The sequence below is a fragment of the Carassius auratus genome, unplaced genomic scaffold (genome assembly GCF_003368295.1).
Source record: "Carassius auratus strain Wakin unplaced genomic scaffold, ASM336829v1 scaf_tig00217772, whole genome shotgun sequence".
In the NCBI taxonomy this organism is placed as follows: domain Eukaryota; kingdom Metazoa; phylum Chordata; class Actinopteri; order Cypriniformes; family Cyprinidae; genus Carassius; species Carassius auratus.
In genome coordinates, this window is record NW_020529236.1 from 1 (window position 1) to 14,180 (window position 14,180).

General features: G+C 38.8%; 2 protein-coding genes across 2 annotated transcripts; one reads left to right on the plus strand and one right to left on the minus strand.

The window, feature by feature from the left end:
• Positions 1-501: 501 nt before the first annotated feature.
• Positions 502-6,502, plus strand: LOC113102922 (tRNA-dihydrouridine(16/17) synthase [NAD(P)(+)]-like). Its single transcript, XM_026265884.1, is given in 15 exon segments — positions 502-594; positions 1,211-1,448; positions 1,526-1,634; positions 2,388-2,438; positions 2,520-2,632; positions 2,868-2,950; positions 3,034-3,058; positions 3,060-3,138; positions 3,238-3,385; positions 3,510-3,606; positions 3,718-3,803; positions 4,005-4,171; positions 4,697-4,734; positions 4,893-4,968; positions 5,265-6,502. Coding segments are annotated over 14 exon segments (1,431 nt in total). The 5' UTR covers positions 502-594; position 1,211; the 3' UTR covers positions 5,387-6,502.
• Positions 6,503-6,796: 294 nt separating this feature from the next.
• Positions 6,797-14,154, minus strand: LOC113102920 (COP9 signalosome complex subunit 1-like). The gene is made up of 14 exons (XM_026265883.1): positions 14,043-14,154; positions 12,510-12,602; positions 11,438-11,619; positions 11,172-11,336; positions 10,965-11,100; positions 10,682-10,759; positions 10,530-10,590; positions 10,153-10,238; positions 9,951-10,045; positions 9,721-9,826; positions 9,521-9,601; positions 8,984-9,121; positions 8,579-8,713; positions 6,797-7,221 (listed from the first exon to the last, which is right to left on the minus strand). Exons 1-14 carry the CDS (start codon positions 14,073-14,075, stop codon positions 7,147-7,149), a joined length of 1,464 nt encoding a protein of 487 aa, XP_026121668.1. The 5' UTR covers positions 14,076-14,154; the 3' UTR covers positions 6,797-7,146.
• Positions 14,155-14,180: the final 26 nt, after the last annotated feature.

The window sequence follows — 14,180 nt, forward strand, 5'->3', positions numbered from 1 at the left end:
AATGAAGTTCTTAGCCGTGCATTTAACTAATCAAAAATTTGAGTTTTGAAATGTACAAATATATTCATGGAACACGATCTTTACTTAAATCCTAATGATTTTTGAAATAAAAGCAAAATCAATAATTTTAACCCATTTGATTTGAATATATATATTATTTTTTGCTAAAGCGACTTAAACTGCATTCAGGCTACAACACACACACACACACACACACACACACACACACACACACACACATACACCAGTATGTGTGTTCCCTGTGAATCGAACCCACAACCTTTTGCTAACGCAATGCTCTACCACTGATCCACAGGAATACCTTTCCTGCGACAAACACGCACGTGTTGCGTATATACGAACTCGATCACATACAAACAACAGAGCTATACATTCTAAAGATGACATGACTGATTTTTACATTTGAACAAAACCATAATGTACAACCCACGTCAACATAATATATATATCTTGTCATAATCCCGGAATACATCAGTAGGTTTATCGTTTCCTCACGGATGTATTTGACCGCGGCACACACACACTTCATGTGCCGCTGGAGCTGCTGTCTGTGGCTGGATCTCACGCTACTGTGTAAGTATTTTGCTCTCGATACAGTCTGTTTTAAACGAATGACAGCTAATGGCATCTCAGAGTGAAGCTCTGGCAATGTCTATGTCCTTCACTCGTTATTTCTTCAGATATGTAACACAAATCAATCCGTGTCTCAGACTCCTGCGATGAAACACCTTTTCAAAATGTTTAGTGGTAAACGACAAATCCAGATTACTCCTCATAACACTAACGTGTAATGTTAATGTTAGAGCATACGGTTAAGATAGGTGCTATGCTTTTTTATAGAGTATTGTCCATTTCTCGTAGTCATTGTGATTTCATCAGAACCGGGTAGATATATATTAATTATAACTCGTTACTGATTCCAGAGACTTTCTAAGTGAATATTAGAGGTAGGGTTTTTTATTCGAGAAAGATGAAAAAGAGGAATTCGAGAGAATCTATAAATTATGAATACATTTTTGCTATTGTGTAAATAATATGTAATCATGTAATCCATAAAAAGTATCTAGTCTGACTACGAGTATTTTGAAATGTTATTGAATCTAATCTTAGTTTGTGGATTCTGGTAAGGTGATTCAGATTACATGTAATCAGTTACTACCCAGCTCTGGATTTCATCTTGTGCATGCAGCATGGCGAAACCCCGTGGGTTCGAGTTCTGGAGGGGCACTCTGAAGGCTGCGCGCTATGTGGTGGCACCCATGGTGGAGCAGAGCGAGCTGGCCTGGAGGCTCCTGAGCCGCAGACACGGTGCAGAGCTCTGCTACACTCCCATGCTGCACGCACAGGTGTTCGTCAGGGATGCCAACTACCGCAGAGAGAACCTGTACATTGAGCTCAACCAGGAGGACCGACCCCTCATCGCACAGGTGGGCTCCATCGTGTTTGAAGCCCCTTGAGGTGACACAGAGGACTGTGTGAGTTATTCACTGCTGTCTCCTTACAGTTCTGTGCCAATGATCCAGAGGTGTTCATCCAGGCCGCTCTACTTGCCCAGGATTACTGTGATGCCATCGATCTGAATTTGGGTTGTCCTCAGATGATTGCAAAAAGAGGTACTAAGCTCAGCGGACACTTCATTTCTGATGTATGTGAGAGATAAACCACCATTCATGAGACTTTTTTTTGGCGCAAGGATGCAGTAGATTAGTAAAATGTGAGCAATGTTGCAAAAGATTTTATTACAAAAAAAAAGCATTACTATTCTAACAAATATATTACCAGCACAACTGATTTCAACGCTGATAATTAGAAATCTTGATCAAATCAGCATATTAAAATGATTTCTGAAGTCATGACATTAAAGACTGGAGTAATGATAAAATAAAAAGGAATAAATTATATTTAAAATGTAATAATATATCTAAAAATATATTGCAATTATTTTAAATTTGTTATAATATTTAACAGTATCCCAGGTAAAACAAAAAAAAAACTTCCATAATGTTCTTAAAGTGCTCTATTTTCAGGCACTAATTTTGTACTTAATATACTAAACATCATTCTTTTGTACCTCTTAAGAATATCAAAGTAAGTGTATTTTGGGACACAAAATCAGTGCGCAAAAATACAGCACTGATATTATGGAAGTGCACGTTTTCTTCACCCTTGGTTACTGTTTTAACTGTGTTTTTGATCTTATAAATACACCCTTGGCGAGCATAAGAGACTTCTTTGAAAAACGTTTGAAAAAATCTCAACATGAAGTTTGATTCTAAAAATACTTGCTTCATTCGTTCACTGAAATCTCACATTTTAGCGAAATGCGTCCCTGTTTCCCCATTATGGCTGATTCATAAATTCTCTAGGCCATTATGGTGTGTTTCTTCAAGACGAGTGGGATCTTCTCGAGAAAATGAGTAAGTTGTCTTATTTTAGCAGCTCAGTGCAGATGTGATCCACGTAGAGAATGTGTCTTATTCTGGTGCCGTCGTTTACAGTTAAACTGGCCGATGAAAAGCTCTCTGTGCCCATAACCTGCAAGATCCGGGTCTTCCCAGAGATTGAGAAAACCGTGAAGTATGCCAAAATGCTGGAAAAGGCTGGATGCCAGGTAAAGTGTTTCCCTTGTGTATTATATAGCAGATACTTTTATCTAAAGTGGCAAATGGAGCGACCTAGGAGCCCTTGAGAGAGAGTGAGTCTTACGTCTCTCCCAACCTGGAATTGATCTGTAATTGTATTTGTAATACCAGCTGTAACCACTACATTACCTCAAATATCAATCTAATGCGATTCATATATTCTTGAACCAGCTGCTGATTTAAAAAAAAAAAATCCATTTGTAGCTCCTCACAGTTCATGGGAGAACTAAAGACCAAAAGGGGGCTTTGACTGGGATTGCAAGTTGGAAGCACATCAAAGCCGTACGGTAAGAGATGCAGCACTCGCTTCTGCTGCTGACTGTTCTCAGGGGTCTGTGCTGATGGTGTGCCTTTTACTGTATTTGTGTAGGGAGGCTGTAAACATTCCCATTTTCCGCCAATGGGAACATCCAGCACCTGAGCGATGTTCAGCGATGCATGGAGGAGACTGGAGTACAAGGGGTCATGAGCGCAGGTAACACATACAAAGATGAGGTTCATAAACATGCTCGGACAGAAAGACTCCCGCTTCCTAATGCAGTAATGGAACAATATGAACTCCTTACGTTTACAGAAGGGAATCTGCACAATCCTGCTCTGTTCGAAGGCCGTAGTCCACCCGTGTGGGAGATGGCTGAGGAGTACCTGGAGGTTGTGGAGAAGCACCCACCCTGCAGTCTGTCTTGTGTCCGTGCTCACGTCTTCAAACTGTGGCACCACACGTCAGTTCCTTCAGATTGATGCTTGCTGCTTGAGATTTTAGTCACTTAATGAATGGAGAGAGTTCAAAAGTGATTGACTGGTGAATTGTATAATAATAAGTATTTTATTTTTTTATTACAACAGCTTACAGATACATCAAGATCTGAGGGAGGAGCTGGCCAAAGCCAAAAACATCGCTGGGATTGCAGAGGTCAACCGACAGCTGAAACAACGTTGCCAGGTAAAGGAACTTTGTTGATTTTCATACTAATCATCATAGTTCAACTTGATTCAGACAGAAATGTTTCTAAAGCTTATGAGAGAGTTACATTTTCTTACCTTACTGTTACAGGAGGAGATGGCTAAAGATGAATCCGAATGGACTCGGACTGGACTTCCCTTCCCTCACTGGATCTGTCAACCCTACGTCAGACCACCGTGAGGACACGTTTTCTGATTGTGTGAATGTGAAGAAACCATCACAATTATAGTATTTCTGTGCTCTCAGCAAAACGGTATAAAATCAGTCATAGTCTTTGACAAAGCCAAGGTTCAGAGAAATCGTTTCTGTCCATGATAGACATACACTAGTTTGAATATAAGACATGAACATGATTGTGAAGCTGGTATATTTTGCAGGCCTAAGGATCCAAACACTGAAAATGGGCAGAGAGCCACAGAAACCAAAGCTGTGAGTGTAAAGAGGACGCTGGAGGACAGCGAGGGACCCAACGACTCGCTCTCCAAGAACAAGCAGAAGAAGAAAGCCCGTAACCCCCACAAGAACTTCTGTCCAGAGCTGAAACGTGAGGACAAATCTTTTCCCAATATTTCCCAGAGCCCACTGTCCTGATGGGGCCTTCTTTTAAGTTAGATCGATGACACTGCACATTATTGTCACCTTCAAATAATAATATAGGAAAAAAGATATGAAATGATACAAAAAAATGCTTATTAGACATGCACTACCATTCAGAAGTTTGGGTCAGTAAGGTTTATTTTATTCAGTGTCACATCATCCTTTAAAAATCATTATAATATGCAGATTTTCTGATTAAGAAACATTTCTTTTTATCCATGTTGGGAACAGTTGCTGTTTAATATTATTGTGGAAACTTATAAAAAAATTCTGGACACTAAAATAGAAATCATTTGTAACACTATAAATGTCTTTACTGTCACTTTTGATCAATTTAATGTGTCCTTTCTGAATAATAAATAATGTTATTTTCTATTTTACTTTTAAATTGTAATATATTGTCATTAAGATATTGGCTAACGCATAATGATTAAGGTCAATAACATTGCCTTTGCATCCTTGTTTTCTGCAGCAAAATACATCAAGTGTGAGCAATGCGGAAACCCTAAAGTACGTCTCATGATTCTATTTCTTCATCTGATGATTTTAATAATGTTAAAATGTACTCATTTTCGAAATGTTTACAGAACCATTTCGTGCGCTTTTTAAAAATCTTAATTTCACAGATGTACACAAGGTAAATAAATTTTACTCCACACCTTCAACAGGGGAATAAATGTGTGTTCAGCTTGTGCCGTGGCTGCTGCAAGAGGAAGGCTTTCAAGGAAGTGGCTGATTGTCCTGGTTAGTACTGTACTTCAAGCAGCTGCTTCACTCCGACTACATCAGGAACACAAATAGCTTCACAAGGGAACGAGATTGTTTAGTGATTTGATACTGTAAGGAATGAGGCATTAGAATTTGATTTGCTAAAATATTTTATCAGTGTGTAAATACTGAGCCTAAGAGGAAGTTACATTAACTTCTCAGAATGTTTAAATGAAAACACTATTCTGATGCATGTATCTGAATGTAACTTGTAATGTCCTACCATTTCTATAAGACTAACTGTTTGCTCTCTGTTCATTGTTGTGTTACAGGCCATGGATTGAGATTCAAAACCAAGGCTTTAAAACAGTCGAACTCTGATCCAGGTGATGGGCTGACGAATGGGAATCCCAACACTCAGACAGTTTCCACTGCGGCCCATGATCCACTGTAAAGCAGACTGTCTAGTGTATGTGGACAACAGTCACGTCTGAAAACACATTGAACTGGTTTACCACTTACTTAACATTGCTGCACTGAATTAGAAGTACAAGACTGCATTTGTGGCCAAACCTGGTTTTTCACTGTTGATGTGTGACTTGGATCCATATGACACCAAATGAACTAAACGTGCAAAGAAACAGAAATGGAAAGATCAGTGCTACTCTTACTTACACTAGATCATCTGTAGAGTCATTCTTTTCTGTAACAAAGTACCACTTTCTGGACTGCTGTCGGGTGAATAGTTCCATAGTCTTAATAATTGAAGAGGGTTTATTAGAGTAGTTTATTTTGATAATTGCTGGGCACGTGGTATATGAAGCAGCCGCTCTGAATGCACAATCCTGTACTGCTCACCTAAGATAGAGGAGCTGGACGTTCGGTGGAAATACACCAACGGACAGCTTCTCTCAAACTGTATTTTTACTGTATTTATTGTCTTCCAAAATGAAAGATTGGGCATAGTGGTATGTTGCAACCACAGACAAACATCTTTGACTTTTAATGCATTTTTACCTTTTTTTGTTTGTTTTTGGAACATGTATATAAATTCAGTTTTAATCTGAGACCTCTACTTACTTTCCTGTGCGGTCATGATCATATGATGGTTTCACACACAAATACTGACATTTATTGTACACAGTACACACTACAAGGTTCCTGACCCAGTAAATTATTGGTTTTGAAAGATGATGTGAGATTCAGATGCCTTACACTATCAATGCTATTATTGTACTGCCTTTTATCTTCATTATTTTAGTGTTTCAAAAGAAGTATGCAGTTCTAATACAACTTTGGTTCAACATAATGACATTTTCTTTTCATTATAAGCCAAAATGTTATTTTTTCACAAAGTACTTTAAAGCATCAGGACTCAATGCAGTGCCTTAGTCTTAAGACATGGGACAGTTGCTCAGAAACACCCCTGAATGAGTCCCTAAATGTAAATGTGTGTACTGATCCGTGACTTCTGTGTGGAGGTTTAGTTTTTTTTCCCGTCGGTTCCTTGGGCTTAGTATTGTTCAAACAGTTTGGAAATTTTGCTCGAATAAATTCTGAAGTGATAAAACTTGCCTTTCTCCTTATCTAATAACATGATCAAAAAACTGAACCGTTTTTTTAAACGTTTCTAGGTATCGTTTATTCAAGGCCATAAAAGCAAATAAAATCTACCTTCGTTGAAGGTCACCGAGCAGCTGATGATGATTCACTGGAGTAACAATCTTATTAAACAGCAGAACACAACACAACAGAGAAATAACTAAATGTTCTGAAACAGAGATAACGCTGCAGTTGTTGAAAGTGTTCGAATCAGTCTAATTGCATTTCCGACTGCAGCATCAGAAACACAGAGAAAGAAGCATCTTTTTGAATGTATGTTTATTTTAAAAGCATGTTTTGTGATGAGGTTTCTCAATGTGTAATCAAGGTTTGTCACAAGATACAGAGGAAAGTGCATCCTTTACAAAGAACAACAGGCCGGTACAGCTGAAGTGCCGCATTTCTCTTTTTTTTTTTTTTTCCTTTTCATTTGAGCAACAGGGTGTGCTTGTCTTTAATGCAGACAGCAGATATCTTCTTCCCAACTTAAATAAAGTCTTTAGATTGTGATTTTTCTCTCTTCAGCAGGGAAATAATTTGATTTCTAACCGGGGGCCTAAGATGCGGCAGTGGCCCCGTGAACTTTCCCAGGAGAGGCATCTGGTCGGGTCTTCACATGTTGGTGCTCATTCGTGTTTGGCTGTTGGCAGGTGTGAGCTCCCCTTGACTGCCTTCTCTTGGAGGGGACTGGGAAAGCAATGAAAGGGATCAGTGAGAAGCATCATGTAGAGCGGGAAAAACAGATTGAGAGGGAAAGGCATGCTGGTGTTGGTGAAGAATGACAGAGATGAAGAGATGAAGGGTATACTTATAGCTCTTTCTCAGGGAACTGAAGCTCACAAGATCTCAGAGCTTACGTTTTTTTCCCACATATATTAAAGCAACCTGCATCTAGTTGATTGCATACATGCAATAAGCTAGAGGATGGATTTAATACAAAATTCCAGGTTAAATACAAATTAAGCTCAATTGACAGCTTTTGTGGCTTAATGTTAGTTAAAAAAAAGACTAAATAAAGAAAAATAATGCACGATTTGAGGTTCTGGAGAGGCACTTACAATGGAAGCAAATGGGGCTAATCCATAGCTTATTTTTAAAAGCACTGACATTAATTCTTCTATAAACATTTGTTTATTGTTTTAGCTCTAAAGTTGTTCCCTTGATATTTATAGTCATTTTAGGGTTTAAGCTAAGCTGTCTTTGCAACAATTGTAAAATTGTATTTACACTACCATTCAAACATTTAGGGTGAGTATTTTAATGTTTTAAAAGTCGTCTGCATTTATTTGATCAAAAATACTGTAAAAATAGTAATATTGTCAAACATTATTACAACTTCACTGTTTCAAATGTTAACATTTATTTGCCATATCAGAAACATCGGCTATATTCATGGCAACATTAACAGTATCATATCAATACATCATTTACAATACATTTTTTATATATTTTATTTAATCATTTATTCTTCTAATGTCAACGCTGAATTTTCAGCATCTTTTTTTTAGGATTCTCTGGTGGACAGAAAGTTCAAAAGAAAAGCACAATCCTCTTACTGACCCCACATTATTTTTTTTTACAAATGTAATTTCACATAGACAGATATAGTCTACTTCTTTTGGTTACACTGCTAAAACAGCAAGTACTTAAACATTGTTTCGGATTGGCCTCGTTCATTTCCTTTGCAAGTGTCTCACTGTGACCCAAATTATTTTACTTTTTTCAAAGAAAATGAGAGACAAGTGCTGTCAATTGAGATTAGCCTCAAATGAACTGAGAACATTAATTTAACATTCACTTAGTACAACAAAGCTCACATGCAGTTTGCTTTTAAGTGCAGTTACACAGCGAAGGCAACTTTACATGAGTGTGAAGAACACAGCTTCATCTCACGGCATCCTCAGATGTGTTACTGCTTTAATAAATGCAATGCTTTGACTGGGACTCAGAAACAGAGAGGGGCTCGGAGACACTCATGCTGATGGTCAGGTGATGGTGAGGTGAAGAGCAGAGCGAGGACACATTACCCTGGGGACCCTGTTACCTTGACGTGAATCTGATTACGAAGCACAGCTGCCCGCAGGATCATGGCTTTCGCTCGTCTCTGGAACTCTTTGCCCATCTGTAGAGACTTCTCAAAGGTTGTGCTTCTCTGATCCACGTCCCTGGCATACAAGATCTACAAACACAGTTTTCAATTCACAGGTGAAACTCAAGATTTAATGCAAAATCGTTGTGTTTCTAGAACAGTCCCTTGTTTCAGGCAAAAAGGCGATACGGCATGTTTTATTCAAGGTAAGGTGCTTAATGAAAAAGCGAGAGAAACGTGGATTTGAAATATAATTCAGTCAATGCTGAAAGGTACTGATACAAAAAGTCTTTTAGCTTAACAACAAGAAAAGGGAACATTGTTCCAGAAAAGAAGTGTCAGGGTGGATAAATGAGAGACCTTGCTGTGGGAGTCGATCCGGCCATTGATCAGGCCCTCCAGGATCAGCTGGGTCAGTTCATCCTCCAGAGCTGCCACTGTGGTATTAAAGGACACGGCCATTTTGTTCATGTCTGCTGACACATAGGGGCTAAAGTACTGCCCGTGGGAAATACAAGACAAGGTTAATCAATCGGTCATCAAAGAGCGACTGTGTTAATACTTTAGGAGTCAATATTATCTTATGGCCATTACACTTTTAACTTTACCTCGCATTCCATATCAATATAATAATGTCAAGCAGGGCTCAAAAACACAGATGACCTGATGTTCACTGATCATGTGCATTGGTTAATATGGCTTGAACATATTGAACACTGCTTTTGGGAAATCTCCTGATTTAAAGGGATAGTTCACCCAAAATGAGCTTCTCTCATCATTTGCTCATCCAGTTATCGTTTTTAGATGAACTATTCCATTTAAGGAATCCAATTAAGTCGTCAAAGTTCGGCAACTAAATGAAATTCATAGACCTAAAGCCTATATCGCTTTACGTACCTGTATGAGGGCTCTGTTCCTGATTTGTGTGTACAGTGCTCTAACATGAGGGGCCAGATACATGTCTAGGAGGAGATTATCCTATAATACATCAAATAAAACACTTATGAATCACAGCATCCAAACAAAAATGACAACAGAAAGAATCAGTGTTTGCTAAATCAATATCTAGCAACTCGGCACGCATCAATAAAACTCACCTTCATTTCATCCAGCATTTTCAGACAAGATGCATACTTTGACTCGTAAAACTTGAAGATAATATCACGGACTTGTGGTTCCAACTCTAAAAATAATTTAAAGGAGCTAAAAAACAAAAAAACAAAGGGCGAGTAAAATTAAATCAGTGAGGTTTCATCCACATGTAACCAGTAGCAATCTATATCTTGTGTTAATCTGAACACCTAGTTTGAAGGTGCAAAGAGTTCACCTGCTTGAGATGACATTTCGCTGCAGTTCCTGTCGGTCAAATGTAGCCAGGGCACACAGGCCCCCGTACACTGCTACATTACTGGGGGAAAGTAGCTAGAGAGCAAACAGAGCATCTCATCACACACTGTCTCATTCAACTTCAACGGTATTATTAGAAATATCTGATGTGGCATTAGAACAAAGCTGAAAATAACACCAACCTCAGGGAAGTCGCAGTGGTCGAAGGAGGCCTGCAGGAAGCACTTGGCAGCCGGTTTATACTTTCTTGAGGCAAGTTCTGCCAATCCTATCGTCACGAGAGAGATGATAATATCAAAGCACAAGAAAGGTCAAAATTTTGACATTCTTTACATGACTTACTGTACAAGTCTCAGGAATTGACTAAAAAATGTGACTACAATAATAATAATACAAATTCCTCATGAAATAAATACACACATATATATTATATAAATTGTTAACAGATTGAGTATGTATACATATTGTAAATAACAGACTAAAATAATGATATATATATATATATATATATATATATATATATATATATATATATATGAAATACCAATGAAGCACTTGCCTGCAGCACATTTCAGTTTGGTTAGAACAGCTTGGTTTTGACTATCTCTCTCTCCTCGTTGCTAGATTGCAGAGATAAACAATAATAATTGCAGATTCATTCTCTTTTGGAACTTCTCAGCGTAGTAAACCAGAATGAAAGGATGCTCCTACCTCTGCTATCTCTGGAGTGGATTCAGCCTTACTGACGTAGCTAAGTACATGGGACCAGTTCTGGAGGTAAACGCTAACCTATAAAATATTAAGGTTGTCTGGATCAGTTGTCAAGAGACTGCTTGAATTTTTCTGCACCAAAAAGATTCATAACCGTGAAACAGGAAATTCTGCTATATGCTAATTTAAGCTTTAAGCAATAAAAAAAAAAAAAAAAAAAAATATGCCCTTTCATGAATATTGTATCATCAGTTGATGGTCATGGAAGACAAAAAGCCCATACCTTGATTACATTAAGACACATGTTGATGACATGCTTGGCGCTAGTGCAGTAGTCTCTGGCTCGGGAGTAGCATTTCAGGGCATTGCTGAGGTCACCACAGTCAAGATAGTGATCTCCGAGGTCATCATGACCCCTCCTGAACACATGCAGATGTTAAAAAAATAACATAGCAGGAAGCAGGATGACAGACATTCAGTCTGGCCTTACCTTATGCTTTCTTTGATGGAGTTTCCCTTGTAGTTCTTGAGGTCAGTGTCCAGCTTCTCCAGTTTGAGCAGGGCTTTTTTCCTGGTGGATTCTGCCCAGGCTGTGTCGAGAGGAGGGGGTTCAACTGCCCCCTCCGGTACCGCATCTGGGACACCTTGCACATCCCTGTGTTGACAAATATTTTAAAGTACAAACCTATTCAAAGTCATGCATGTAATATTTCCACGAGGAAAGCATGTTTGGTTGTAGAAAAGAAATGAACTTGCCTTGTGGCTTCAGTGAGTTTGCGATGGATTTCTTCGTAGACATCAACATTAAAGGTTCTTTGGACAAAGGACAGGGCCATCTTCAGGGCTTCCACTCGTAGCTGGGGGCAGTGGTCTGCGATAAACTGCAGCCTCTCGATCCTCATCAGCCCACTGTAACTGGAGGCATACTGCTCTAGATCCTGTGCAAAAATGAAGTCAGCTCTCAGGTCATCAAAGTCTCCAAAAATGTTGTGATTCACATTATATCAGCGCTATATTGATGGTCAAACAATATGACAGATGCTCCATTTATACACTTTAACATTAGATAAAGGCAATGCTGAAGCAGTGTTGTTACTGTTTAAACAAAAACTATTAAAATAGTTTTGTTGATTGTAATAAAGCTGAAATAAAGTATATGGTACATTTACATTGAAAAACAACAACAACAAAAAATACAATGATATGTTGCCTTGGATGCAAAATACAAGTACTATAAATTACTAAAACTTAAAAAAAAAATAAAAACTACTAAACTAAAAATAAAAATAGAAACCACAAAAGCACATAAAATCACTAAAAGTTAAACTAACATTAAAATTAAATGTGAAGTATAAAAGTAAAATATGAATACATGCTATAACAATAAATAAACAATATTAAATAACGCCGAGGTAAAAACAAATTACATTAATGATTTAATATAAAATGCATCTTTAGCAAATCTCACAATGAAAATATTTTGTACTTTAAACTATAATGCCGTGATCCCTAAATCCCCAAAACGTAGCATTTAAAATTTTATATATATATATATATATATATATATATATATATATATATATATATATATATATATCAAATTATTACAATATAGAATATTAACATCAGCCATTTACTGGTTATCAGACAGAATCTCTAACAAAAAAAATTAAAACTTTTCTGTGATTCTGAAAATGATCAAAACAACAAGAGAGTTTGGATGCTGCACGATATTTTGTTAAAAATAATTCCAAATTTAGAAGCTACTGATTTATTATCGCGAACAGCTTCAGGAAGAGTGTACACAGTTGTATAGATTGATACATACCAAAGTGGGGTTTTCCACAACATAGTTGGAGTCAGGCGCATTCTGCTGGTCTTCCTGAGGGTCAGCATCTATCTGCATGGGCTCTACAGACCCCTGTCAACACACGAGACACCACGTTTATCACTCGGCACTGGAGGAATGTGTTCAAGTGTAGCCGGACATCGACGAACCAACATCCTTACCGCCAAAACAAATCTTGTGTGGAAAGAAAAACATAACACCACTACACTGAGCGACAGCTCCAAGGCTTCCAGATGGCCTCACATCCTATCTGCCTTCATTGTGCGGTTACCTCCAGTGAGTATGATGAGGAGCTTGAGCTGTACGCAATCAATCCAGCAGTAAAATCCATCAACAGATCAGACACGCTGCTTTGACCGCTGACGTTCAGCTCTACCCATGAGGACAAGGCTGATCTGACTGGCAAAATCACGCTTTCCCTGAGCCTGTCCTGAACCTGCCCTTCAGCATCCCGCGGACCTGACCAAAAACACTCCTGCAAGAAGCCGGACGCTCATCAAATCACACTGGGGCGGACAAAAACGAGACGAAGCTGTTGAAATGAACACATAAAGATAAACCAAACCAACTGAAGATTGTGAGGGTTTAAAGAAATTCATTAGATGGAAAAGTGGCAGCAACAAGTACACACTGGCTTCTTACATGCAACATTTTGACGCAGATTTATAACGACGAAAGACAACAAAATTGGATCTCACTAGTCGAAAATGTAAGTTTTGTTTAAAACAGGATTAGTCCACCAATCCTAAATAAACGGTTACGAGACAAACTTTTTATACACTACATAAAACTGCATTAAGTGACCTGGTCTGTCCATTCAAGATTAACTACATTTAAATAACACAAATGACAGTCTAATATAACTGAATCTAGCTACAGTTTCTAAAATTAAAAATTCTGCTCAATAAAATATGAGCAGCTCCGCGGTGTTTAATCATTTTGGTCAAGAAAACCTGATCAGGTTTAAATTGAAATAGTGCTCTATATTCACCTCTGCTAAAAACCTAACGAGCAGTCTACATAGACAGTATTTAAGGGCCTCATATGAAGCTGTAGGACACTTAGACGAAGCATAAGATGCGTTCTAGCGAGGCACAATCACAAAACACAGCCTGAGTTTAAGCACACTGGCTAACTGATACAAAACAGGCAGCTTGCTACATACACTTAGCCGGCTAAAGAAAGTTTCTCCCCAGTGTTTCAGAAACAACCGCGAGAAAACCTACTGGACCAGTTTGGGTGTAAACCAAAGCAGCTCTGTTGATGTATTGACTGTCTAAACTGCCCTGGTCCCGCTCCTCGGGCGGATAGAGGCGCGCTGTCGCTAAACTGGTCGCGTCCCGAGGGCCGCTGTGACTGACGAGCTCCTGCTAGACGAGCTAACACATCTCAACGGCTGCGGCGGGGGAGGGATCGACACTGGAAACTGAGGCGCTTCGACTCGGTGCGCTGCTTTTAGCTGCTCTCGTGTTGTGGAAGAAGACGGAAAAGCATTTAAATGTGCTAATTTACCTGAAAGTTAAAGACCTGCACGGGTAGTGGCATCTCCTCCTCCTCTGCAGAAACAGAGCACACAAACACATCCGGGGCATGAGAGTGCGCGTGGTCGACGTCTTGCAGCGCGGAGACGTCACTGCACACGCATGTCAA